Genomic DNA, 25,330 nt, shown 5'->3' with positions numbered 1-25,330 from the left:
TAATGAATTTCAAGACATATCACTTTTCACATGAATCACTTAAAGTTGCAAGTTTAGGAGCTAATTTTGAGCTTTTAAGAAGGGAAATGCTTTTGTCAGGATAGCTTCAAGGCTCTTTCAAGAACTTGCCCCTGATACTCAGATCTTGGTTGGTCCCTTAATTTCCAGTTGCTCATTTTAAGGAGTTACTGGTGTTGTGTATTATTTTAAAGTACTGAGCTTTTATTGATTTTTTTTAAAACCCACATGTACATATGTATATATATGTTATATGTGGGTGTATATATACACACACATATTTCTGGAATGCACATATGTTCTCTAGAAAAAGCATAACAAAGATGTGCAAGATAGTCTTGGTGTTTTCCTGAAATTTTCTAAAACCCATTCTCCCTCTGCAGCAATCCTGGTACCCTGGACCTTTCTAGTCAGACAGGTTTGCTGAGTGAAAAAATTCAAGACTTCCTTGTTGAGAACAAAGTGCAAAGCTTTTACCAGCAAGAGCTAGAAGCTGTGGAGTCTTTGATGGCTCTAGCCAGCCAGCCTATTGTTGACAGGTCCTGCTCTGAACAGGTGAGGACTTTCTCAAAAATGCTTTCAGCCATGCCCACAAACTAGAGATGAAGTGGTGACAGTGTTACTGCTGGGATTGGGCAGCTCCATCCCCAAACTGCAGGGAGGGAGGAGAACTGTGGTTTTGTGAGGTCTTCTTTTCATTTCAGCAATGTACCTGGCCACAGAGAAGTCTGAGATGACAGTGAACCAGTTTTTCACCTGACTCAATTTTGCCTCATTTGGCTTATTCTGTGTGCCTAGGAAAAAAAGCTAAGGATTTACCTACTATTAAAGTAATTAGAAGCCCATTGAAATGGGCTCTTAATCCCAGTGGATTCCAAGTAAGACAAAATGGAAGAGACTGTATAGTTATCAGTCCAACAACAACAACAATAATAATAGCTCATCTTTTTATGTAGCACTTGGCAATTTACAAACTATTTTCTTCATCTGAAACCTGTGAGGTGCTTTGATGCATCTCCCTGCACTAATTCTGCCTTCAGTCTTTCCTGGCCCACTTCCTGGTCCTGACTTTTCTAGACTTCAAAATTCTGCCTTCCCCAAACCCCTTCCACCCTTTTCAGCTCTCTTTTCTGTGTCATCTTTCCCCATTAGAATATAAGTTTCTTGAAGGCGGGAATTTTTTGTCTCTTTGCTTATATCTGTACCCCCAGAGGTTTTTCTGGTTACACATCTTGATGATTCTAACATTGCTTCTATTCAATTCTGCATGATATATTACAGCCTGCCCACCGTGAGCCATTTGTATTCCCTACCTAATGGTAATCCTATGAGGTAGGTGTGATAGTAATGGAATATAAAGATTCCCCTGTATTGGCTTGGTTTTCAAATTGATTGTGTTAAAACCCAGAGCTTGTTAATCCCACCTGTGGGATGGACTTGTTGACTTGAAAAGAGAGACACGAACTGGTAGGAGCTGGTGACGTAGATTTGGAGAGACAAGAGAGAGGCAGAAGAACTTTTTTGGAAGCAGCACCTCGTGGAAGCAGAGAGAGACTGAGAGAATTGCTGGGAGCCACTTTGAATCGCCCTGGACTTTTGAGACCTGTCCCCGGAGCTGCCAAGGACTGAGGAGACATGGCTGTTTTGCTGGTACTTTGTCTGTTTTGATGTTGTTTTGCCAGATTTGTCCACTGGTAAAAGACAGTCCTTTTGTTGAAGAAGTCCTGGAACCTGGCTGTTGGCTAAGAGCTCCTGAGACTGTCCTGCAGACAGAGAGTGAATACTGTCCACTTAGTACATATTTGTAATGCCAAGCAAAGCCAACTTCCCAAGGTTCAAAATACCAGCATAGGTGCTCTCCATTTTATTCAGTGACAAATTAAGAACAGAGAGAATCAACATATAGCATAACTCAAAATACAGCATTTACCCAAGTGTGATTTAATCAAGTACTACCCCACTCCTGGACATTACATTCATTTAATCAATGACAAAGCCCCTCTTCTCAAATGGAGATTAGTTTCCTATCATAACTAAAGTATATTCATTAGTTTAATCACAGAGCACAAAAAAAGTCAAAAGTTCCCCACCCTTGGATCACAATTGAATCTACCCCAGAGTTACAGCAAGCTTAAGCACAGCATTTAATACCCAAATGGAGGTCATCATCTTGACACAAGGCAAGTTCTCAGCAATCTTTGTTCCTGGGGAGACAAAGTTTAGCAAGGCCACAAGATACATTGTCAGTGTCTTCATTAATTCATTCTCTGTCTGTAGAACAGTCCTGAAAACATTAGCAAAACCCCCTTCCAGGATTTCTGTAAACATACAACAAGAAAATCCTTCTTCAGAGCTTCTGAACCAACAGCAAGGTTCCAAAACTTCTGCAACAACAGCACTGTCCTTCACCAGTGGACAGAATTCACTCTCTGTCTGCAGAACAGTCTCAGGAGCTCTGAACCAACAGCAAGGTTGCATGACCTCTGCAACAACAGGACTGTCTTTCACCAGTGGACAAATCTGGCAAAACAACATCAAAACAGACAGACAAAGTACCAGCATAACAGCCATGTCTCCTCAGTCCTTGGCAGCTCTCAAAAGTCCAGGGCAATTCAAAGTGGCCCTCAGCAATCCTGTCTCTCTCTGCCTCCAAGATGCTGCTTCCAAAAAGTTCTTCTGCCTCTCTCTTTTCTTGTCTCTCTAAATTTGTCACCAGCTCCCTCCAGTTCAGCCCTCTCTTTCCACATCAACAAGTCCATCCCACAAGTGGGATTCACAAGCTCTGGGTTTTAACACAATCAAACCAAAAACCAAGCCAATACAGGGGGATCTTTATATTCCATTACTATTTCACTATTTCTTCCCTCCTTTTCATTTGCATTCCATCCAAGCTAGATGCTTGCTATTGCCTGAGCCCTATGTTCAGTCTCCTGCCTTTTGAATGCCTGGGATCCATGTGTTCCTCACAGCCACTTTTGTACATACCCAGTTTGTGCCTTTAGTCAAGTTTGATCTGGTGCTACTTCTGAAAGGAGGCCTTTCTTGATCCCCTCAGTGGTTAGTGCTCCCTCCCCCATCTTCTCAAGTTATCCTCTGTGGGTGTGAGAGAGGTGGGGGTGAGTGTGTTTCTCTTTACAAACTGGAACCTCCTAATACAATATCAATTCCTTGACCATAGGGCCTGTTTTTCATTTTGTCTTTGTTCCCCCAATCAGCCTTGTACCTTATACACAGTAGGTACTTGATAAACTAATTTCCTATGAAGGATAATTAGACTGTAAAAATCTATTTCCCTCCTTCAAATAGAACCTCATATCTACTGTAGGATATTTCAGTTTTTCCAGAATTTCTTTGATTTCCTCCTTGTCTGTAAGATGAATTTCATTTCTCTTGTTTCTAGAGATTTTGTTTGTATTCAGCGTTTCTTTGGGGTTTCTTGGAGAGATTGAGAGGTGCCAGCTCCCTGGTATCTACTCACTCTTCTGTCATCCTCAGAACACTGAACTTTAACACATTAGATCATTATAAGGAGGCTGTCTCCAGATTGGCTTCCCAAAACATCTGGTAACTACAGCAGAAGATGCACTTGGAAGTGAATTTTTGTAGCCCAAAGAGAAATATGAAGACCATATCCTCCAGATGAGACCAGCTTTTTTTTTTTTTAAGAGCTACAATCAGGTTTAATTTTTGTATTTTGAAGTCCAAGTGACTCTTTTCTCCGAAAGGATCTATAGGGAGCTCTGAGTTGATGTCTTTAAAGCATTGTACCATCTACTGTGTCTGCCCATTGCAGTGTGTTCTAATGGAAATTTAGCATTTGAAGTAGCTCATCTTGTCTTTTGAAAACAGTTTTTCAATCATTCATGAATCTTCCCCTCATATTACTCCAATTAGGGAGATCAGTGTGATTAAATTCTGCTTAGCGAGTCCCTGAAAAATAAAGCCACTGATCAGTGGTGAAATCTGATGTAACCCGAGATCCTCCTGTTCTTTTGTGGCACAAATGGGAGCTTTCCACAGAGGCTTAGTGACAGCCTGGAGTTTAGAAGCAGAAGGAGAGCCTCATTCCTACTGGCCTCACTGTGGATGGCACAGTGTACAGAATGGCTATTTCTCATTTTCATTTAAAAAAAATTTTTAAAGTTTTAACTCTAAATACAAATATAATCAACTGAATTTGCTTGATAACTTTGCATTTTAATTAATTTTAAGAATCATTCTTTGCCATGTGATAAATATTAAGTTTATTTGATGATGAGAGCTTTAAATGTTTGAGGATCCTGGATCCAGTTGCTGAACTGGAGTAATGGGCGTGAGGCAAGGGTTGCCCTGCATGGTGTAATGGCTGCTTTTTCTTGTAGGATTGTTTCCCCAAGTCCCACACCTCATCCATTGGCCTTTATCTTCTTGTCCAAGACAGGAATGCAGCTGTTGTACTCCCTGGAAAGCTGCCTATGCTTTGGACCTGGGCTGTTCATAATCAGGACAGGCAAATATGCATTTAGGTCAGCTGAGGCTAGTTCAAAGCAGATGTTTCACACACTGTTAATGTTTACAAAAAGCCTTTTTCTATTAGGTTCACTTGTACACATGATTCCAACTGATTTTTAAAAAATATCTTTGTTATGTGTCTAGAGGTAGGAACCATGGCTTGTAAATTGTCTGTAATATTAATACTAATAATACTTGATGTTCATATGGTACTTTAAAGTCTACAAAACACTTACTGTACAGTATCACATTTAATTACTGTCCCTATTTTGCAGATGAGGAAAACAAGGCTCAAAGAGGTTAATTTGATCACCCATGGTGACTCAACTAATAAATGTCAGAGGCAGAATTTGAACCCAGGATTTCCTGACTCCAATACTATATTCAATAGTCCACATGTCTACTGTATATCATATAGTTTGTTAGGCAGTACCCGACAATCATCATTAAAAGCAGTTATTGTATTACCAATTCTAATCAGGAAATTTCTGCCTCAGTAAAATATTTAAAATGCTTGACCAGTAGAATTCATATTCTTAAAATGAACTTTTATGAAGTGCTACTGAATTAAGATTGTACCGAATTTTGAAGATTGCTACAAAAGGCATGATTCTTTTGGTTCATTATGTTCAAGAGGATCTGTGAACATGAAGAAGAATGGTTCCACAAACCCCTCCTAAATGTCAGGATCACCAGATTGTTCCATTGCATGTCTTGAAAATGGACACCACTCTGGCATTTATTTGGCATATTTTTAGTTTCCAAATAGACTGGAGATTGAGTATTCCAGTGAACCAATTAGTTCACATAAGAGTTATATGCTAAGTCAGCCTTACTATAAGAAGGACTTTGGGACACCCATAATGTTTATTAGCTAGAAATTCCTGGCTGGGTGGAGTCCTTTTTTTATAAAGCTGTGGACTATGGGATGGGTGCCCTTCAGGCCATGTTTGATGATCTTTCATAAATCTTCCTTCCTGCCCCTCTTCCAGGCCCCTTCTTTTGTAGCTCTCTGTCTAGCCTGCCTTGTAAGCCTGCACATACAGAATTCTCTTAATTTGCTTCCTTTACAGTAGGGGCTTTGGCATGAAATTGAACTGACTCATGGTTGCACTTCTTGAGTAAGTTTGTCCTTTTTGCTTTTTTTGATTAGTTTCTTTCACATTAAAAGTTGGTTGCAATCTTGAGAGAGAATTCCTTTGCCAGCAGCTTTTCCTGTAGTTGAAACAAACTGGATATCATCATCTGAATGACAAGGAGGAAATAACCCTTTTAATTGGAATATGGGAGGGGCCCAGAGCTCTCTCTGTAGCTCCTAGCTGTGCAGCCTGAGGAAACACCCAGGCTATTTTAGGAATATGAAATGATGTCTTTGGCTGCCCCTCGAGATAAAGCCTTTTCTTAGAGAATGGTGGTTTTTACAAAATCTGAATCTGTGATTTCATTGATGTGGGGAGCTCCCAAGGAAGAAAATACCTTCAGGGATGTATATTGGCCCTTCCTCTGTGACTGGAGTGCAGACCAGTGCCCTGGTGTTATGCCTGGTTTTCCCCACCCCCCTGCCTCAAGGAAGTGAGCTGACAGCGGGGTCAGCTCTGCCCTCCCCCACTGGGTCTCCGGGCTTTCCTGGTCAGCTCACCTGCATAGAAGTGGGCAGGTTTCTGGATCAGGTGAGGGAATTTCAAGGGGTACTGACCAATCACTGCTTACATAAGGCCCCCTTTATAAGCTGAGGTTTTGCCCCAGATCTGGGGCTGTTGCTGGCTGCTGCTACTGACGTTGCTGTACCTGGGACATGTGGTAGTAACTGCTCAGCCCGTCAAAAAGGTCCATTCTAAAATTATTACTTGGGTCTTGCTCGCGTTAATCAAGGTACAGCAAGCTGAGTAGCAGTATGGCAAAACAGAAAGAAAGATAGATCTACAGTCGGGAGAGATACCGGGTTCAAATTCCACCTTGGACAACAGACTAGCTGTGTAATCAGGGGCAAATACTTCACTTTTCAGACCCAAGTCTTACATCTACTGTGGGGTAAGAACACCTGTTGTACCCACTTCACAGGTTGAAGTAAGAGTCAAGTAAGATGGTGTCTGTAAAGCATTTTCTAACCTTAATGTCAGTTAATGACAGTTCTTCAAGAGACAGAAGCAGAATGGCTTAGTGGAAAGAGGGACAGTCTGAAATCAGCAAGTCCTGGGTTCAATTCAGGCTTCTGATTCACCATGACAGTGTCTGTAACCAAGGGGCAAGTCATTTAGTCTCCTGGTGCTATACCTTGATTAACGCGAGCAAGACCCAAGTAATAATTTTAGAATGGACCTTTTATTAAAATGCCACGTGGCCTAATCAGGCCACATGGCAGGCTGAGCAGTTCTACCACATGTCCTAAGTACAGCAGCAACAGCCCCCGATCTGGGCCAAAGCCTCAGCTTATAAAGGGGGCCTTACGTAAGCAGTGATTGGTCAGTACCCCTTGAAATTCCCGCACCTGATCCAGAAATCTGCCCACTTCTATGCAGGTGAGCTGACCAGCAAAGGGTGGGGACCCAGTGGGGGAGGGCGGAGCTGACCCGACCGTCTGCTCTCCTCCTTGAAATAGGGGGGTGGGAAAAATCAGGCACAAAAAGCTGAACTGAAGAGATGTTGAGAGATAAGATAAAGAGCCAGGATATCAGAGGAGAAATAGGAACTATAGAATACTTCTTTCTAAGCTCTTCCATTTTCTTCATTCATTTCCTATGTAGTATTCAGATGTGTCCCTGGCCACCTTCCTGACCCCAGATGGTCTTTGATAGGTTCCTCTACAACTCTGGACCCAACCATTCCTATCTAGAAAATGGCCATAGAATTGTAACTTTGCCAGGATTGTGTGTGCAATTCTTTGAGATCCCTGAGAGAAAGAGCAGCTTATGATGAGTGGCCACAACTTAGATATCAATAAAGATACAAGAGTCCTGTGCAGGAACCAAAGAATTTTGAATACAGTTCTTTAAGGTTCACAAAGTACTTTCCTCACAACAGCACTGTGAGACAGTAGTACAAGTACATTATCTAAATTGAGAGTTAGGGGAAGTGAGGGGAGGATGGTCTAGTGCAGGGGAAAAGAACACTAGATTTTTAATCAGGGGACCCACATTTGATTGTCTCTTACTACCTTGAGCAAAGCACTTAACCTCTGGGCGAAGTTTTCTTCAACTTTAAAATGAGGGAGTAACCTAAGTGAATTCTAAGGTGCCTTTCAGCTCAGAATTTGATCCTTGGAGACCTTGACATGACGGAAAGAGCTCCAGAGTCTGAGGATCTGGGTTCTCATCTTGGCTCTGCCACTTTCAACTTTGTGCAAGTTGCCTAACTTCTCCAGGCCTCAGTTTTCTCTGTAAAATGAGGTGGGGGGGGGAAGATCAGACTAGATGACCTCTAAGGTGCCTTCCAGCTCTACAGCTCTCATTCTATAATGAGAACCAGGAAACATAACTAGTAAGTGTTAGAGTTGAGACTGGCATCAAGTCTTTGTCACTGGTTAGGAGGAATTAAAAGGCAGTGGGATTGCCTTGAGGGTTTTTTCCATGATGGTTTCAAAACAAAAACCCTACAGCTAAGTTTCAGAGTAGTTACTTGTCAAACACCTCTGAAAGAATGTCCTCCCTAACCTCCTCAAATGCCACTCTAGCCAGCCTGCCCAGTTCAAGTTCTCTCGGTAGACACCTCCATTTTTTGACTCAGTGTAGAACAATCCCATCAGACCAATTCAGAAACCAGTTGGTTTGGGAGAGTTGCTCCTAGGCACAACCCAGCGAAGTTTTTCTTTCAAGGTTTCGTTTATTTTTTTCTGATTATTTTCTTTCCACAGGTGAATCTAGGAAGCCGTCCAACTTCCAAAGCAATTCACAGCATATTTAAGGAAGCTATACAATTACTGTGGAAAAAGGGAATCGTCTTCCAGAAAACGCATGGCTTTACCGACCTGTACTATGTAAGACAGCTGCAATGCTATCCTTGTTCTGATACTTCAGGACTCAGCCTTGCTGGCCAAAAGCTGGGTCTCAACTTTCAGAGTGTCCAGAATTGGGCCGTGCTACCGAGGACTAATGCTTTGATAGGTCTGATTCTTCTGGAGATAAAAGAAGCTTCGCCTGTGAAGCAGTAAATTCAGTAAAGGTTAAGCATCCCCTATGGGCGAGGTCTGCAAAGACAAACCTGAGACAAGTTCCTGTTCCCAAAGAGCTGGGCTTCTACCAGGGACATACACACATAGACTAACAAGTATGTGGTGCAGTGGAAAGACCACTGGGTTTGCTAGCAGAAGACCTTACTTCCTGTCCCTGCTGTTCATTCTCTGTGTGACCTTGGCTAGTTGGCTTCATCTTTTCTGCCTCTCAGTTTCTTCACCTGTAAAATGTGAGGATTAGGGGAGGCTAGGTGGCTCAGTGAATAGAGCACCAGCCCTGGAGTCAGGAGGACCTGAGTTCAAATCTGGCCTCAGACACATAACACAAAAAAACTAGCCGTTTGACCTTGGGCAAGTCACTTAACCCCTCCTCCCAAAAAAAAGCAAAAAAAAAAAAGTGAGGATTGAATTGGGTGACTTCTAATGTCCCAGAGAGCACTGACACCTACGGGGATCAGTAAAGGCTTCCTGTAAGGGGGCTGCCCAGCCCACCCACCTTCTGAGCCTTGAAAAGATGGACATAGGAATGGAAGACCTTCCATGGTTGGGGGCATGGTATTGGGAGAACAACATGTCAGGCAGTTTGACTGGAATGGAGAGTGTAAAGAATATAAGCTAAGTCTTCCCAGGCAAGGAAGAACCAGATTGTGAAGGGCTTTAAATGCTAGACCAAGGAGTTTTTGTTCATGTCAGAAACAATACTGAGATTTTTGAGCAGGGAAGTGATATGGTCAGACCTGTGCTTTGGGAGTATTATTTTAGCAGCTGTTCAGAAGGTGGATTTGATGAAGAGAGAGACTAGAAGCAAGGACACCAATTAGAAGGGTATTACAGTAGTCTAGATAAGAAGTAATAAAAGTGGTGGCCATGTGAGTGGAAAGAAGGAAATGGATTTGAGATGATGTGAATGTGACAAAACTTGGCAACTGATTAATGAATGCTTGTGGGTTGATATGTGGAGAATAAGGAAGAAGGTAGACTCGTGGATTAATTTAGCTTTATGAACCTGAGCTACTGGAGGGAATAACAAAAACAGGAAAATGTGAAGGGGTGCATAGATTTGGGGGGAAGATGATGAAGTCTTTTAGACATTGAGTTTGAGAAGCCTATGGGACATCTATGTGGAGCTATCTGGCAGCTAGTTGATAATGGAGAATTTGGCTTCAAGGAAGAGATTAAAGCTATTTTATGTAGATTTGGGGAGTCATCTGTGGGGAGATCACTGAAGCCATAGTCACTGATAAGCTTGCCAAGAGAAGAGGGCTCAGGACAGAGCTTTGGGCAACACCCAGAGTTAGCAGGTGTGATATTGATGACAGTCAGGAAAGGAACCTAAGAGAACAGTCAGACAGGTAGGAAGAGAACCAGGAGAGAGCAGAATGAGCAACATCAAGAGAGGAAATAGGTTCTAAGAGGAGAAAGAGTAGTTGACAGTGTGTAAAACTAGAGAGAGGTTAAGGAAGTGAGGACTTAGAAAAGGCTGTTGGATTTAGCAATTAAGGGAACACTGGTAACACTGGAGAGTACAGTTCCTGTTGAGTGATGGGGGTGGAAGCTAGATGAGAGATAAATGGGAGGTGAGGTTGTGCTGGTGGTGAGTATGGGTACTTTGGTTTGGTTTGGTTTTTGTTTGTTTTTTTCCAGAAGTTTGACTTGTGAAAGAGGAGAGAGGGATTTTATCTACAATTTCAGGAGTCAATTAAAGGTGCCTTTTAAGGATATGGATGACCTGGGCATGTTTGTAGGCAGCAAAGAAGCAGCTAGTACATCGGAAATTACAGATGAGAGACATAGGGAATGATTAAAGGAGCAAACTCTTAGAAGAGCCAGAGAGAATAGGATCAAAGGCATAGATAGAGCTTTGGTTCTTGCCAACTATAAAAATTTGGAGCAAAGCAGAGAATAGGGAATGATGTGAAGGGGTTTTATGCTGTGGGGTATGGGGAAAAGTGGTAGCTCATGACAGATGACCTGGATTTTCTCAGTAAAAGTAGGAGGCAAGGACCTTTACTGGGAAATAATTCCTAAGGAGCATTCTTTTTTATAGAAAATTTGCCGTATGCTAATTTCTTTCAGTGATTCCTGAATTTAGAGAGCTTTTTAAAAATCATTTCAGCATTTTCATTCAATAATTTGAACATAGAATCATAGATTTAGAGCTGTCTCCAAAATCCAGTAGTCTGTCCACTACACTGTGCTGCCTAATCTGTTGTGTAACAGAACATATTGAAACCTCCTGAACTAGAGCTTCTTTTCCTGGTTTTAGGGGTAAACACTGCTAGTTGGTTCAAAACTCTCCCTTATGGTGATTAAGAAACCTACCTTTTTTTTTTTTTAAAGCATATAAATCAGTACTTGTCCCTTGTGGAGTCCTCAGTAGACAGTGGTTCCTGTGGTCATATTTATTTTGTTGATATCCTTTGAACTCTGCATCCCTCCCAGTCTGCAGGGAGCAGCTCTTCCTTGTGAGAAATAGCAAAGTGGGTAATTGGCAGTGGCGTCAGGGTGTGGCCGGGCCGGTGCCACTTCTTCCTGTGAATCATTAGGATCTACATTGACGGGATTGGAACTCATTTCTTATATACATCACCAACCCCATTGCTGATTCTCCTGCTATAACTACTCCCACTGCATAGGAGCTGAAGGTTTTTACCTTGTGATTTTACTCCAGAAGTCTTTGGGCTGTTCTGTAAGTTTGGTTTAAACCAGACCGCCTTTCCTGACTGCCAGATCATTTATTTCAGCAGTATTTTATTAGGTGACTGCTATATACTGAGCACCATGCTAGGCACCATGGTTACAAAGACAGAAAGAAAACAGTCCTTGTCCTTGAAGAGTTTACATCCTACTGCCATTTAATATTGCCATTATTTTATTTTAATATAATTTGTATTCTGTATCAACCAACAGGAATTTATTAAAGGCTTATAATTATGTGCCAAGAACTATGGCTGAACTCTAAGAATACAAAGAAAAAGCAAAAGCCACCTCTTTACTGAAGGCTCTTACACTTTAATAGGAAGATAAACTTACTCATTCAGGGTGGATATTGGGGATAGCCTTCCCAGAGAGATGATAGTTTATAGAGGCAGCCTCAGGGTCAGGAAGACTTGAATTCATTCTCTCCTTCTAATACATACTGGTTCTGTGACTGTGGGCAAATCATTTTGGTGAGCATTCTTAATGGTCCAGAGGACCCTCTAAGACTTTAGTTACTGAAGAGTTCTCTATCTGTTGGTAGAGATAGTTTACACAGCAGGAGTTCCCAGTATTATTGAAGGTATAGGTCTGAACAATAAATAATTAGTGCTTTCTATGCTAATGTATTTAATGATTCACTTAATAAATTGTTGAATTGAATTAAATAATTATAGTAAAAATAACTTCATGAATTAGAAAAGCCATTTATTAAGCACTTAATACATATGAAGTCTAGAATCCCTCTTCTTAAGGAGCTCCCATTCTAATTGGGGTAAACAACAGATGAAGAAAGGTTCATGTTCATGTTCAACTCAAGGCAGAGGGAAAGGCCAGTTAGTACTTAAGCTACAAAAGTAGCAGAGCAGATGGCAAGGTCCTGAGGACCTTGGGGAGTAATGACAGGTCAGATTGTTGCCCGCCAAGGGTTGGGGTTCAAGGGTTAAAGTGGTGTAGGGCTCTGGAATATCTTCAACAGAGGTAAGGATGTAGGGATTCAGCATTCTGCCAACAGTGGTTGTCCTGTAGGTGCCTGGTGGGAACTGGGCCATGGAAATCAGGGCAAAGGAAGTTAGAAAAGATCCTTAGTGAGGGAGGTAGGGCATTCTCTTGCATGCATGAGGAAGCAAAGAAGGTGAGTGACTCAAGCAGGGTCACACAGCCTGGAAGTGTCATAGGTGGGACTGAGACCTGGATCTCCTGCAGGGCTCTGTCTGATACACTGGCTTGCCTTTGAGCAAACACTTGAAGTGACATCTACTTTCCTGACTGATGATGCAGACAGTAAGACATATGCAGATGAGAGCCCTTTAATTGATGCTCACATGTTCTGTAGAGAATTCTCTTCCATGCAGGGATCCAGGGATGGGGAGGCCACTGAAATCCCTTCTACCTTAAAATTCTGTGGCAGGCTTGATTTGTGTACTCTCTTTGTTGTCTCTCCTGTTGTGACTCTTTATTAATCCTCTATATTTTGTTGGCTATCTTTATTCTTCCTACCAAAAGCAAAAGATCTCATACGGTCTAGCAGAAAAAGCCCTAGCCTGAGAGTCAGTCAGTAAGCATTTATGTGTGTCCTACTGTGTGCCAGGCACTGTGCTACTGATACCAAGAAAAGCAGACATCAGTCCTGCCCTTGAAGAGCTGACAGTCTGACGGAGAGACAACATGCAGACAGCTGCGCACACAGGACACAGATATAGGATGAAGTGAAGATAGTAAACAGAGGGAAGGCACTAACATTACTGAGGACTGGGAAAGGATTCCTGCAGAAGGGGGGATTTTAGCTGAAGCTTAAAAGAAGCTGGAAGTCAGAGATGAGGAGGGAGAGGATTCCACACGAGAGGCTACTGGTGGAGTATCTTACTCAAGAAACAACCAGAGAGCCAGTGTCCGTGAACTGCAGAGTATATGGAAGGGGGGAGAGGATAGGCAAGGTCAGAGGGGGATCAGGTTAGGAAAGGCTTTGAACGCTTTGATCCTGGTAGGGAGTGACAAGAGTTTATTGAATAAGGGTAAGGGGAGGTCACATTTGCACTTTAAGAAGATCAGTTTGACAACTGAGTGAAGGATGAACTGGAGTCCCCTCCAGCTCTGAATCACTTGAGATTTAGGCAAGAGAAGTGGGTTCTAATCCCATCTCTATCACTAATTGTGTGACCTTGAATGATTTCCTCTGTAAATCCTATGTAAATTATTCCACAGCATGAAAGTTTCATTAGCTGTTCAGAAGAAAGTTGTCATATAGATAGAGAAGTATTTTTCTTTCCTGTATAGCTCAAATGAATCGTCTCCTAACAGTAGGCCCTATTGTCCAAGCAAGTCCTAGGGTTAGTAACAATTTGATAATATGGTTAGTGTTCAACACATGTTATCAGCATTGGAAAGATAATAGAATTACTTTGGAATCTATTCTAAATATTGATTTAGAGGTTTAGATAGTACAGCTTGAGTATTAAAAAGCTTTCTCTTTCACTACCTCCCCTTTTTAGGTGACAAGTCAAGATAAGGAACTGCACAAAAAAATCCTCAGTTTCATTCAAGATGATTGCCAGAAACCAAGGCGTAAGTTGTGCAAATAGATCCTTTGATGATATAAAAAAGGAATGTTCCCTGCCAATGGATATATAAAGGTATAGAAGACAATGTGACATAGCAAGGAGAATGGGAATTTTAGTTTCAGCTCTGCTCGTGCCAGGTTTTAATCATGAAAAATTCCTTGATCTCATTTCTGTGATGACAGTGAGGTACACAGACTATATGAAGTCTATAACCTTACTAGGTGTGTATTTTTACTGGTAAATGGTTGGGAAGGAGTGGGAAGAGAAATTGGAATAGGTAACCTTATTTCCTGTTTCTTTTGTCTCTGGAGCCAAGGCTAAGTTTCCTCATATATAAATTTCAAAGTTAATGACGTTATACTATGCACTGGAGGTCATTAACACACCAAATAAGACATTTAGCAAGGAACTTGGAAATTAAAACCTTAGGGACATCTAAATCTAATTTCTACCCTCATCCCCTTTTACATACTAATGAGGAAACCAAGGTCCTGAAGTGGTTAAGCAGTTTGCTCAAGATTGCATAGGTAATAAACTGCAGTCAGGATTTGAACCTTGGTCCTCTATCTCCGGTCCAGGGTTCCTTCTGCTATAGCACATTGCTTACCATTAAAGGTTGGAAAAAGAATTGACTTGGAAAGTTATTTACTTTAATGGAGTCAGGTCAGCCTCTAGTGGTTAAAGTATCAAACTGTAGAGCAGGCAGACACCCCATACTCTCATGATTATAAGAAGTTTTTATTTTTTTTTGCTTTTTGGGGAGGGGAAGGTAGGGCAGTTGGGATCGAATGACTTGCCCAAGATCACACGGCTAGTTGTGTTAAGTGTCTAAGGCCAGATTTGAACTTAGGTCCTCCTGACTGCAGGGTCAGTACTCTATTCACTGTGCCACCTAGCTGCCCCGAAGTTTTTATTTTTAAATACTTATCTAGAACATGCCACCTTAAATGATCATTTCACAAGTGACTTAAATGTATCCTTGTGTAGAGGTGACCTTGTGTTCCTGAAGGCTGTTCTACACAAGTGTGTGCACAAGACCTGGCAGGTTCTACTCAACAGGAAAACTTTTGACACACTCTTATCTAGGAACCAGCCTAGGACAGAACAGAGAGACTTGTTGGCCACTAAATGATGGAATGATTTTTAGGCCATGGCCACACATGAAATAGACAAAAAGCACAGAATGATCCTCAGTATACACATTAGTTTTGGGGGTGCAATTTCTGCAGTGGGAGTAGAGGCAGTATTTCACATCTAATCTCTCTTTCTCCCTTAAAATCAGAGAGGAACTTGGGAGACATTTCATGCCACTATTTTAGAAAGAAAGAATCTTTCTTTAGCACTGAGTACTTACTATGTGCATATTCTACTGAAAATGTTGGTGGGGAGGAAATTACTTATCTGGAAAGAATAGCTTGGTATGAGGTTTCTTAGTGACCAAGGTTCATTTCCCTCATGGCTTTGTCTTCTTCAAAAATTTCAGCTCTGGTAGCTTACATCCACCCATGCCTGACTCAGAGGAGAGGAATATGGAGATTTAAACTAGTCTTTACTGTGCCCAGCCCGTTTAGCTTTGAAGAACCGATGAGGTCACAGTGCAGGCAGGCAGGATTGTTATATTTTAAAGGGATCTCAAAGGGAGCGTTAGTTCAGGGCCTTCTGATGTCTTGTTTTCATTCCCTGGCTCACATCTTATTCTCTTATGAATTCAGAGCCATAGGCACCAAGCTTGTTTAAATTCAGAAGAAAATATTTACCCTTCTTTTGGGGTCATCTTTGGAATTTTGAATGGAATGATTTAATCATGTATCAGAATAATTGCTACCAGAGCATCAGTGTGACACATATTTCACCGGAGATCAAGAGGTATAAGGTATCTACATTCTTCAAGAATTGATATATACCGTCAGTCACTTAGCTGGATCTGCACTAAGGGCCTAGCGAAGCAAATGAAAAAAATTTGCATTTCACTTCTTACAAAAACCAAACAACCTTTTGTCACATGGAGGATAGCCTTTCTCAGACATCTCTCACTCTGCAAGGCAGCTCCTGCGGATTTGTGTTGTGCTAAACAGGCTCTGCCAATCACATGGTAAATAGGAGTATTGTTATTGAGTAATCATTGAATTGACTGAAACTAATAAATTTTTCAGAAGCTGAATTTGGTAGGGTGACTAACTGATACTATCTATTAAAACAATAATAAAGTTCTCCCTGCCCCAACTAAACTTAAAAAAAAAAAAAACCTTCTTAGTGACTATATTAGAAGCTGATACTGCCTCCTCTGATGCTCAAGAAATAGTGATTCCATAGTGTTTTATTTTCTCTGCCTAACCAGTAGGAGGATTTGAAACAAAGCTTTTCAATGAGTCTCTTGGCAAGGGCTTGCTTAGAATACTAGAATCATAGAGTTAATTTAATACCATTACTAGAAATGTGAGGGACTTCAGAGTAATGAATATAGAGGGGTAGCTTCCACATCAAGAAAACCTCAGTTTAAGGTCTATCCCTGACATATGGTGGCTGTATTGTATGACCCTGGGTCAATCATTTAACTTCTCAGTGGTCCCGGACAACTCTAGGACTAACAGCTAGAGGTCTACATTGTAGAGAGAATTTTTTCACTGGGAGTTCCAGACTCGGTCTTTAGGATATAATCCAGCAATGGGATGGCTGGTTATAATTGGTTTCGGGACTCTTATGTTGCCAACCAGTTCTTCAAAATGTACCAGACTACAGTCTCCTCAATAATATACAGCATCCCATTTCCCCAAAGAAGAAAGAACCACATACAAACAAGACATAGAGGCTGAATTGGAGATCATAGTAGAGGGAAGGCACTAGCATTAAAAGGCTTCTGGCAAAAGAGTGTCAGAGATGGGAGTTGAACTGAGACTTGAAGGAAGTCAGAGAAGTCATAAGGTGGAGATGCTCAAAGGAGAAGAGCATTCCAGATGTGGGGGGTGGCCAGCAACAATGGAAAGAGATTGTAGCGTATGTGGAAGGGTGAGAACAGCATAATAAGGCAGAGACCTGTTCCACCTTTATCCTCTTCTCTCCAGTTCTTTTAGTGGAACATAATACAGTTTTGAATTACTCACCAGTTTACTCCTCACTAATAAATGAAAATAATTTCTCTCTTCCTTGAACTCTTATTTTGTGACTTTGATTCAGCCAATCTTAATAGCATTTATTAAGTGCTTACTACGTGCCAAGCCCACTGATTAGCTGGATACAAAGAAAAGGCATAAAACAGTTTCTGCCCTCTAGGAGCTTAAATAAAATACAAGCCTAGTATACTGGAAGCTACAAGCCGATTTGGGAGGGACCAGGAAAAGGCTCCTAATGTAGGTGTTTGAACAAAGTCTTGTAGGAAGCCTGGGATACTTTAAATTACTGTTATCTGTGAGTATATCTTATCTCTCTTACTCAACTGTTGGCTCTTTGAAGTTCTGGATTATACCTTGTTAATCAGTAGCTTGCATTGTGGCTTGTACCTAGTAAGTACTAAATGCTTGGGTGAATTGATTAACAATGTTTTGCATTAAGCTTTTAAAGAATTACTGCTTGAGTTGTCCTAAGATGCCCTTTCTTGTTATCAGAAGAGATTGTTCATGATATTTGGTAAATAATGGTTTCTATAATAAGAACTGACTTTATGTAATACTTTAAAATTTGCAAAGTGTTTTACATATGTATTACCTCATTTGAGCCTCACATCATTATGAGATAGATTATAGATTTTACCCTTCGAATTGAAAGAAATGAAATGAAATTTTAAAAAGATTAGTGGTGTGGTCTATTTATGAATAAATTTATGAATAAATTGAGGTGTCAAAAGGGTAACTAACTTGAACAAGGTCACATGGCTAATATGTAAAAGTGGGATTTGAATGCAGGTTTTTCTGAGCCAAACCCTGTGTCTCCTATATCAGTTGCATTAATAATTATTTTTGTTTATTCCAAGCCTCTGTGAAGAAAATAGTTTAGAATAAGATCTCTAGGAAATTTTATTTTGTACTTTTTTCCTGGTGGAAGCAGGCTAAAGGCTAGGGAACATGGACAGAGTACAGTGTGTCTAGGGGGTTAAGTAGAAACAGTTTGGTAGATGTGATCGTGAGAGGATTAAATAGGATTTGTGATCCAAGTAAAATATTTTGAATGTTACTTTGGGGCTAGTTCTCAAAATTATGAACTGTCTAAAAGGTATAGCATATTGAATGTTTTAAAATAATAGGTTACAAATAGATTAAAAACCTGTAACATAATGTATTGCATATGGTAGGTGCTTAATAAATGTTTATTAATTTTAATTGAATGGCAACCTTTTTCAGCATTACATTTCTTAAATAGAATATTTCTACTTTTTCCTTAAACAAACAAAACTTCTTGATTCATCAAGTGCTGAAATAGCAAAATGTTTAAATAAGCCATACTGCTAATCCTTTTAAAATTTCATTTCTTTTTTTTAAATTAACAAAAATCTTTTTTTTCCTTCTTGCCACCCTGTCTACCCCTAGTTGAAAAAGAAAAAAGAAAGCCTTTCTAACAACAAATAAGCATAGTCAAGCAAAATAAATTTCTGCCTTGGCCATGTCCAAAAAGATGTTGTCTTACACTTCACCCTGAGTTCATTGCCTCTCTGGGTAGCATGTTTTATCCTCAGCACTCAGGAATCACAGCTGGTCATTGTATTGCTCAGAGTTCTCAGGACTGTCAGAGTTGTTTCTCTTTGCACTATGTTTGTTATTGTACACCTTGTTCTCTTGGTGCTTCTTACTATATTTTGCATCAGTTCATTAAAGTCTCCCCAGGTTTCTCTGAAACCATCCTTTTTGTCATTTGTTATGACTCAGTAGTATTCCATTAAATTCATATACCATAATTTATTCAGCTGCTACATCCCATATAACTAATCTTGAAACAATTCAAGTTAACATTCATTGAACACCTACTGTGTTCAAGACATTCTTTCCATAATGAGAATCAAAATTCAAAAACTAAAAACTTACCGTCTACTACAGGGAATACACCTCTTACACAACAAATACAATACAAAGTATAGAGTGTGATAGGTGCTAAAGAGAAATCCAGATATAAATGCCTTAAGAAAAATTATGCCTTAAGGGCATAAACAGCTGCAGCTGAGGGGATCTGTGAAGGCTTCATGATGAAGGTGATACTGAATTGGGGCTTGAAGAGGAGAAAAGGATTTCAGCAGAGGAAGATGATGAAGAGTGAGTAGGAAAGGAGAGTAGAAAATAAATGTGTCATGGTAGGATACACAAAAGAGAATAATGTGAAATATCTGGAAGGGTATATTGGAATTAGATTGTGGAGGACCTTAAATGTTACAATAAGGAATTTGCATTTTATCTTGTAGACTACAAGGAGTCTTGAAAGGTTTTGAGCTGGGAAGAGACATTGCCAAACCTGTGCATAGGAACAATGTGTACAGGAACAGGTCATTAACAATGTAGAGCTGATGTATCTGACCTTGGTTTTGACCCATCAAATAGAATTAGCTATTTTTAGATCTTAAATCAGCAGGATGTAAGGATGAACTTCAGATAAGCTACTCCATGAGAAAGTGCCTGGAAAAATGTTAAAGTATTATGATTAGTATTATTATTTTCTCTACTTTAAAGCCATATTGCCAAGGAGTGTGCACCAAAGACCTCCCCTAGAAGCTATGCATAAGCAAACCTCCAGAGAATTTCAGTTTGATCTCTAGGGAAGGGCCCATTCCATACAGGGTAGAGAGATTGTCTATTGGTCAGTCCCTTGGATGTGGGAAGAGCACACATTTCCCTGTCATTAAAATGTCTTGCCACACTGCCTTTCCAAAGACTAGCTGAGGAGTCTCTGTCTACTTTAATGGTATGACATCATCAAACTTAAAGGAAAATATTTTGCTAATGCCAGCCATGTCTCCTTCAGGGTAATTGTAAAGAAAGTGCTTTTGCAAACCTCAAAGCATTTGTATAATTATAATCTGCTACTGATGATGAGAATGATGATGATTTTGGAAGAACAAGTCGGGGTCCCTAACTCACATGTAGTTGTGGAATACAATGACTGGCCCATCTGAAGAATATTTTGCCAACCATAGAGACCCTTTATAGAGGATCAGCTAGATAGGGAGTCACTTCACAAGGTACCCTGAAGGCTCTGTTCCACCTTCAAATACAGTAGTTCCTGTCCTGTTATTCAACTGTAAGCATTACACAGATCCATTTATACAAATGCAATACAATATCAACATCTGGACTTTGCCATCTGACTCAAAGAATCCCCTCTCAGGTTATTCTAGTGAAACTATCTCCTTGACAGTCCTATACTCAGAGGGAATTCCTCAAAGGTACTCCCTTCTCCATGTCTTCATCTGTAAGTCATGATTCGTGCACAACACCACAGTGACACAGGTATTTACCCTTTTATCACAGTTGTCAAGTTGTGTGTGTATGTTGGAGCTAGAGATGGAAGCTTTGGATGGAAAGATGATACTTTTAAGTGGTGCCAACAATACTTTGCTAGCTCACCTCCGCCATTCATTGCCCTCTGTTTTAAGCAGTGGCTTCTTAGACTTCTCTACACTGCGCTCCCTATTTGAAGGGAGTCTGGGGAATCTGCCTGTGAGGAATTTGGGACTTCTTAGTGTATATCCCCTTTAGCACTTAGCACAGGGATGTGCACATAATAAGTTCACAGTTAGTATAGTTACTATGTCCTAAACAGTGTGACCCTAACCTGCCTACAATCCAGACTTTCCCACTACCATACTAAATGAACCTTTATCTCCAAAAAGACCTGGTTTCTTCTCTGTTTCTATCTTCATTCATGCCAAATTCCTTCCTTCCTTCCTTTGTGCGTTTGCTTAAGCTACACTGCCCTGGAATTCCCTTCCTTCCATTCTGCCTACCCATATCCTGTCCAGCTTCTGAGAACCTGAATCAGTCCTGCCTCTTTAATGAAGCCCTCCCAAGACCATTCTAGCCCATGGTGATGGTATTTTCTAATGAATTTCTGCAACATGGGTTGGATATTTGTTTTAGCCTTTTGTCTGTATGTCATGTCCTTCCAACCAAAAAATGAAATTCTAGAAATGAAATATTTTATGTATTTTTCTTCCCACAACACTTGACAAAGCACTAAGCACATTGTAACACACCCTATAAATATTTGTTGAATGAATGAATGATGGAATCTTAATAGAAGCAGCCCAGAAGTTTAGTTTCCATTGTTAGTGGAGTAGGTCCTCCAAAAAAAAAAGTGGAAATGGTGAAACAAAATGACCACTAGATGGAAGCATTTAGCAAGTAGTTCTTAGTCTAGGCCTATGTTCTTAAAGATCTGGCCATATATCGTGCCTCTAAGAGTTTAATGAGATCCTATGAGGTGATCTAACCCAGCCCTTTCATTTTCCAAATGATTTAGTTAGGTATAAGTGGCATGCTGGCCACATTTGCAGATGGCACAAAGCTGGAGAGCTAACGTGGTAGATGATAGTCAAAGCCAGCTTTTGATGGCCTAGACTACTAGACCATAGCTAATCATAATAGCTAATGTTTTATATAGTGCATTAATTTTGTGAAGTTTTTGCATAAATTATCTAATTTTATCCTTACAAGAACTCTTTGAGGTTGATAGTGTTATTATCCTCATTTTAGAGATAAACAAAAGCTGAGACAAGTAAAGTGACTTGCCCAGGGCCACATGACTGATAAGTGTCTGAGGTGGGATTTCAATCAGGTCTTTCTGGTCCCAAGTCAGACACTCTAACCATGTGAAATTATAATAGTGATAAATGTAAAACACAAGGTAGGAAAGGCAAATGTAAAGTACAAGGTAGAGGAGATGTGGCTAGACATCATTTTGTCTGAAAAAAGGACCTAGGGAGAGCATGACAAAAAGCTAACATCATGTCAGGCTGAATGGAGAGAGGACAAATGTCCAGAATGAGAGAGGTGACATGACAGTAACTCTTGATTCTCCTAGCTCCTGACAGTTCTCTCTGTCCCAGGGATTTGACGTGTATTGATAATTGAAAGTTATAAGAGTTTGCTTTGGGCAGAAGGTGTGAGATCAGAAGTACATCACATTGGGAACATTAGTACAAAGAACATTAGATTTGGAGTCAGAGGACATGTATTCAAATCCTAACTCAACTTGCTGTGCAACTTCTGATAAGAAATTTCATCTCTCTCATGCTTGTTTCTCACCTGAAAAACTAGGGGATTGGATTGGATGAACTTTAAGCTCCTTTATAACAAAAACACTTAAGACCAATTAACAAAGTAGAGGTCTCTGACAGTTTAGGCCCTCTCACTTTCCTGTTAATTTCCCAACTCTTACTAAGATGATGGAAGTGTTTGACCATATATTCTCCCAGGACCAAGATTGGTTATTGCAGTTAATCTGAGTTAATCTGCCTTTTAGTGTGTTTTGTTTACATTAGTGTAGATGACATGCTTTCTGGGAAATAGGGGATATTAGTTATTGTTCAGTTGTGTTTGACTCTTCATGACCCCATTTGAGGTTTTCTTGGCAGAAATACTAGAATAGTTTGCCATTTCCTTCTCCAACTCATTTTATCGATAAAGAAACTGAGGCCAGCAGAGCTAAGTGATTTGTTGAGGGTCACACAGCTAGCAAGTAGCTGAGGCTGAATTTGAACTCAGAAATGAGTTCTGACACCAGGCCTGGTGCTCTATTCACTGCGCCATCTAGCTTCCCTTGGGATATTAGAATGGGTGTCTAGTCTTGGCTTTGTTGTAACAGGCTGCATGAGTTTGGGCAGGTCCCTTCCTCTCTTTAAGCATCACTTTCCCCATCTGTTTAGTCAGGGCATTAGGTCATATTTAAGGTCCCTTCCAGTTCTGAAAATTCTAGGATTATACCAGGAAGATTACAGGAAGAAAGAACATAAAGAACATCATTAAGTCGTAACTCAAAAAGAATGAAGAATTCTGAATAGTGGAAGGTTAAGTTTCTGAGTCACTTCTGTTTCATAATTTTCCAGTAGGGTCCTAGGAACAGGTTCTTTGGGTGAGAAACTAAGGATAATGATGCAGATGTTCTAATTCTCATCTTTTTCAGTGGGGTTCAGTAAAACTGGTCCAAAGACAAGTCACTGTTCTGCTGTTACTATTCTCTGATAATCCATGTTCTGTAGACTCTTGCACAAGAGGGTAAAGTAATTGTCTTTAGGAGCAGAATTAAACTATTAGGATGTATGTATATACTAATTAGGCCCAATGGAAGTATTCTGGTCATACCTCCCATGACAATTAGGACAGTGAGGTGATTTATACTTCATCTTATTCCCATATGATTTTCATCTCCTCTGCCGAGTCTCCATGGTTTGAAAACGTCATCATTCAGTATATCTTGGAGAGGATCTGGCATGGTAACATCTATTTAAAATGTCATTCTTAAGTATTTGTGGGTTATTGTGTCCAGGAGATTGAGGATAACAATTTGGCCTGTGATTTGGCCCAGTTCTAGTACATTTTATTGGATGAGTTCTCCAGGATATTTTGAGATCTGTATTTGTCATATGGGGGTTTGTCATCGTCCAGTACATGAAAGATAGTCAGTAATCATTTAGTAAGTGCTTCCTATGTGCTGGGCCCAGTGCTGAGCACTGTTCATCTGACGGATGATGCTAGGTATTTGGTAGGTCGTGAATTTGTACAGCCTGCCACAGTGATGTGCTGCCCAGTTATTATTGTGATTGTTAATGATATTTCTATGGTGTTTACAAAGCATGTTACCAGATTCAATCCTCACAGTAACCCTGTGAAACAAGCACTACAATTATTAACCCCATTTTACAGATGAGGAATCTGAGCCACAATGAAGTTGTGACTTGTCTGTGTTCACAGAGGTGGGATTTGACCCCAGGACTTCCTGACTCCACATCCAGTATTCAGTCCACTAGGCTAGGCTGCCACAAGTGTAGTTTGTTTCAATTCTGTGTGAGAGGGAAGAGCCTTTCTTGTGGGAGGATCTGCAGGCATGTCCAGGCTTAGCAGTCTGTCTCTTTCCTTCCGACAGATTCTGAGAAGGGTTGCCATTTCCTTCACATCTTGGCCTGTGCTCGCCTGCACCATGACCCCAGCATGAGTGAGGCGGTGCTACAGCGAGTTTTGGATCTCCTGGAGGACAAGAGTGAAATAGTCAGCACAATGGAAAGGTACTACACAGCGTTCTGAGAGGAAGGAATTCATTCTGAAGCAAGATAGCCTCTTAGACCAGAGGGTTGGGACTGGAGTTGTGCCCAGCAAGAAATCTGCTTTTGGAAGACATAGAAGGCAGTATTCATTCATCACATTTTAAAATATTTAAGTGGCTACAACTTTGGGGAAAAGTCACTTTACAATAAAATATGAAAGCCATTACTGTTGAGAATCCAGTTTAATCTGTGTCAAATGGTGGCCTTCTCTAGTTTAAAGTGGAGAAGGAGGGGAGAGGGTTGGAACTTAAAATGTAATGAAAATAAATAAATTTTTTAAAAATCTTAAAAAGAATCCAGTTTGATCGTTGCCTTTTCTCTTGGTTGCTGTGAATACACAAACCCTTCAACAATCCACACTGACCTTATAAATGTCCATATAATTCAATATATTTTAATCACTTACAGACCAGAGCATTAGAAGGAAATAAAGTCAATGGATTGCTAAGCGGTCACTCTGAACTAATGTCCCTTTGCCTTGCTTAATGATGGACATTCCCAGCTAATGTGTTACTTTATAGTGTAATCATTCAGGAACTGAGAAAAAAAATATAGCAGCAAACTTGCACAGTTCTTGACTTCAACGCATAATTCACAAAATACCCCAAGTTGGCAAGAACAGCAGGGGCTGTTTCTCACACAAGACACTCCCTTTTCAAATTCTTACATTTTTACTGACTGTCACCATTTTGCCTCTACCTCCTGGCTTCAAATTAAAAAAAAAAAAGAAGCCTCTCCTGATTCTAGTTCATTCTCTCTGTTGATTACCAATCTATCCTGTATATAATTTGTACATAGTTCCTTGCACATTGCCTCTCCCATTAGACTGTAAGCTCTTTGAGAGAAGGGATTCTCTTACCTTTCCTTGTATCCCTAGCACTTAGCTTAAGTGCCTGGTACTTAAATGCTTGTTTAATGACTGGCCTACCCTTAACTGAAAAAGAATTGCCTCTAACATACTGTCATGGAGAGGTCCTCTAGCTACTGGCTCAAGGTCTCCAACTCTTCTTTTTCTGAGACAGCCCATTCTGGCTTTGGATGACTCTAATTGCTTGAGGTTTTTCCAGTTATTAAACCTACATTTGTCTCTGCTATTTCTACTCATTGCTCATAGGCCTGCCTTCTGGAACCAAGCAGAAAAAAAAGACTCAGTCTCCT

The 25,330-nt window shown here is 40.4% G+C and overlaps 1 protein-coding gene across 5 annotated transcripts in view; it reads left to right on the top strand.

The window, feature by feature from the left end:
- STN1 (STN1 subunit of CST complex) overlaps window positions 1-24,467 on the top strand; it is a 49,026-nt gene extending 24,559 nt beyond the window's left edge. For 4 of the 5 annotated variants that reach the window (XM_069098894.1, XM_069098892.1, XM_069098890.1 and 1 more), the window contains 4 exons: window positions 402-573; window positions 8,360-8,482; window positions 13,867-13,939; window positions 23,995-24,467. In XM_069098894.1, the coding sequence (XP_068954995.1) occupies window positions 402-573; window positions 8,360-8,482; window positions 13,867-13,939; window positions 23,995-24,152 (526 nt within the window). In that variant the 3' untranslated portion in view covers window positions 24,153-24,467. The remainder of the gene's footprint in view (window positions 1-401; window positions 574-8,359; window positions 8,483-13,866; window positions 13,940-23,994) is intronic. The other variant, XM_069098893.1, reaches the window with a different exon arrangement.
- Window positions 24,468-25,330: the final 863 nt, after the last annotated feature.

This window comes from Petaurus breviceps, unplaced genomic scaffold, assembly GCF_028583685.1.
Source record: "Petaurus breviceps papuanus isolate PSGF00001 unplaced genomic scaffold, PetGlider_PUasm1.0 37, whole genome shotgun sequence".
Classification (NCBI taxonomy): Eukaryota; Metazoa; Chordata; class Mammalia; order Diprotodontia; family Petauridae; genus Petaurus; species Petaurus breviceps.
Note: the sequence above shows the minus strand (reverse complement) of the source record. Positions and strands in the feature narration are given on the sequence as shown.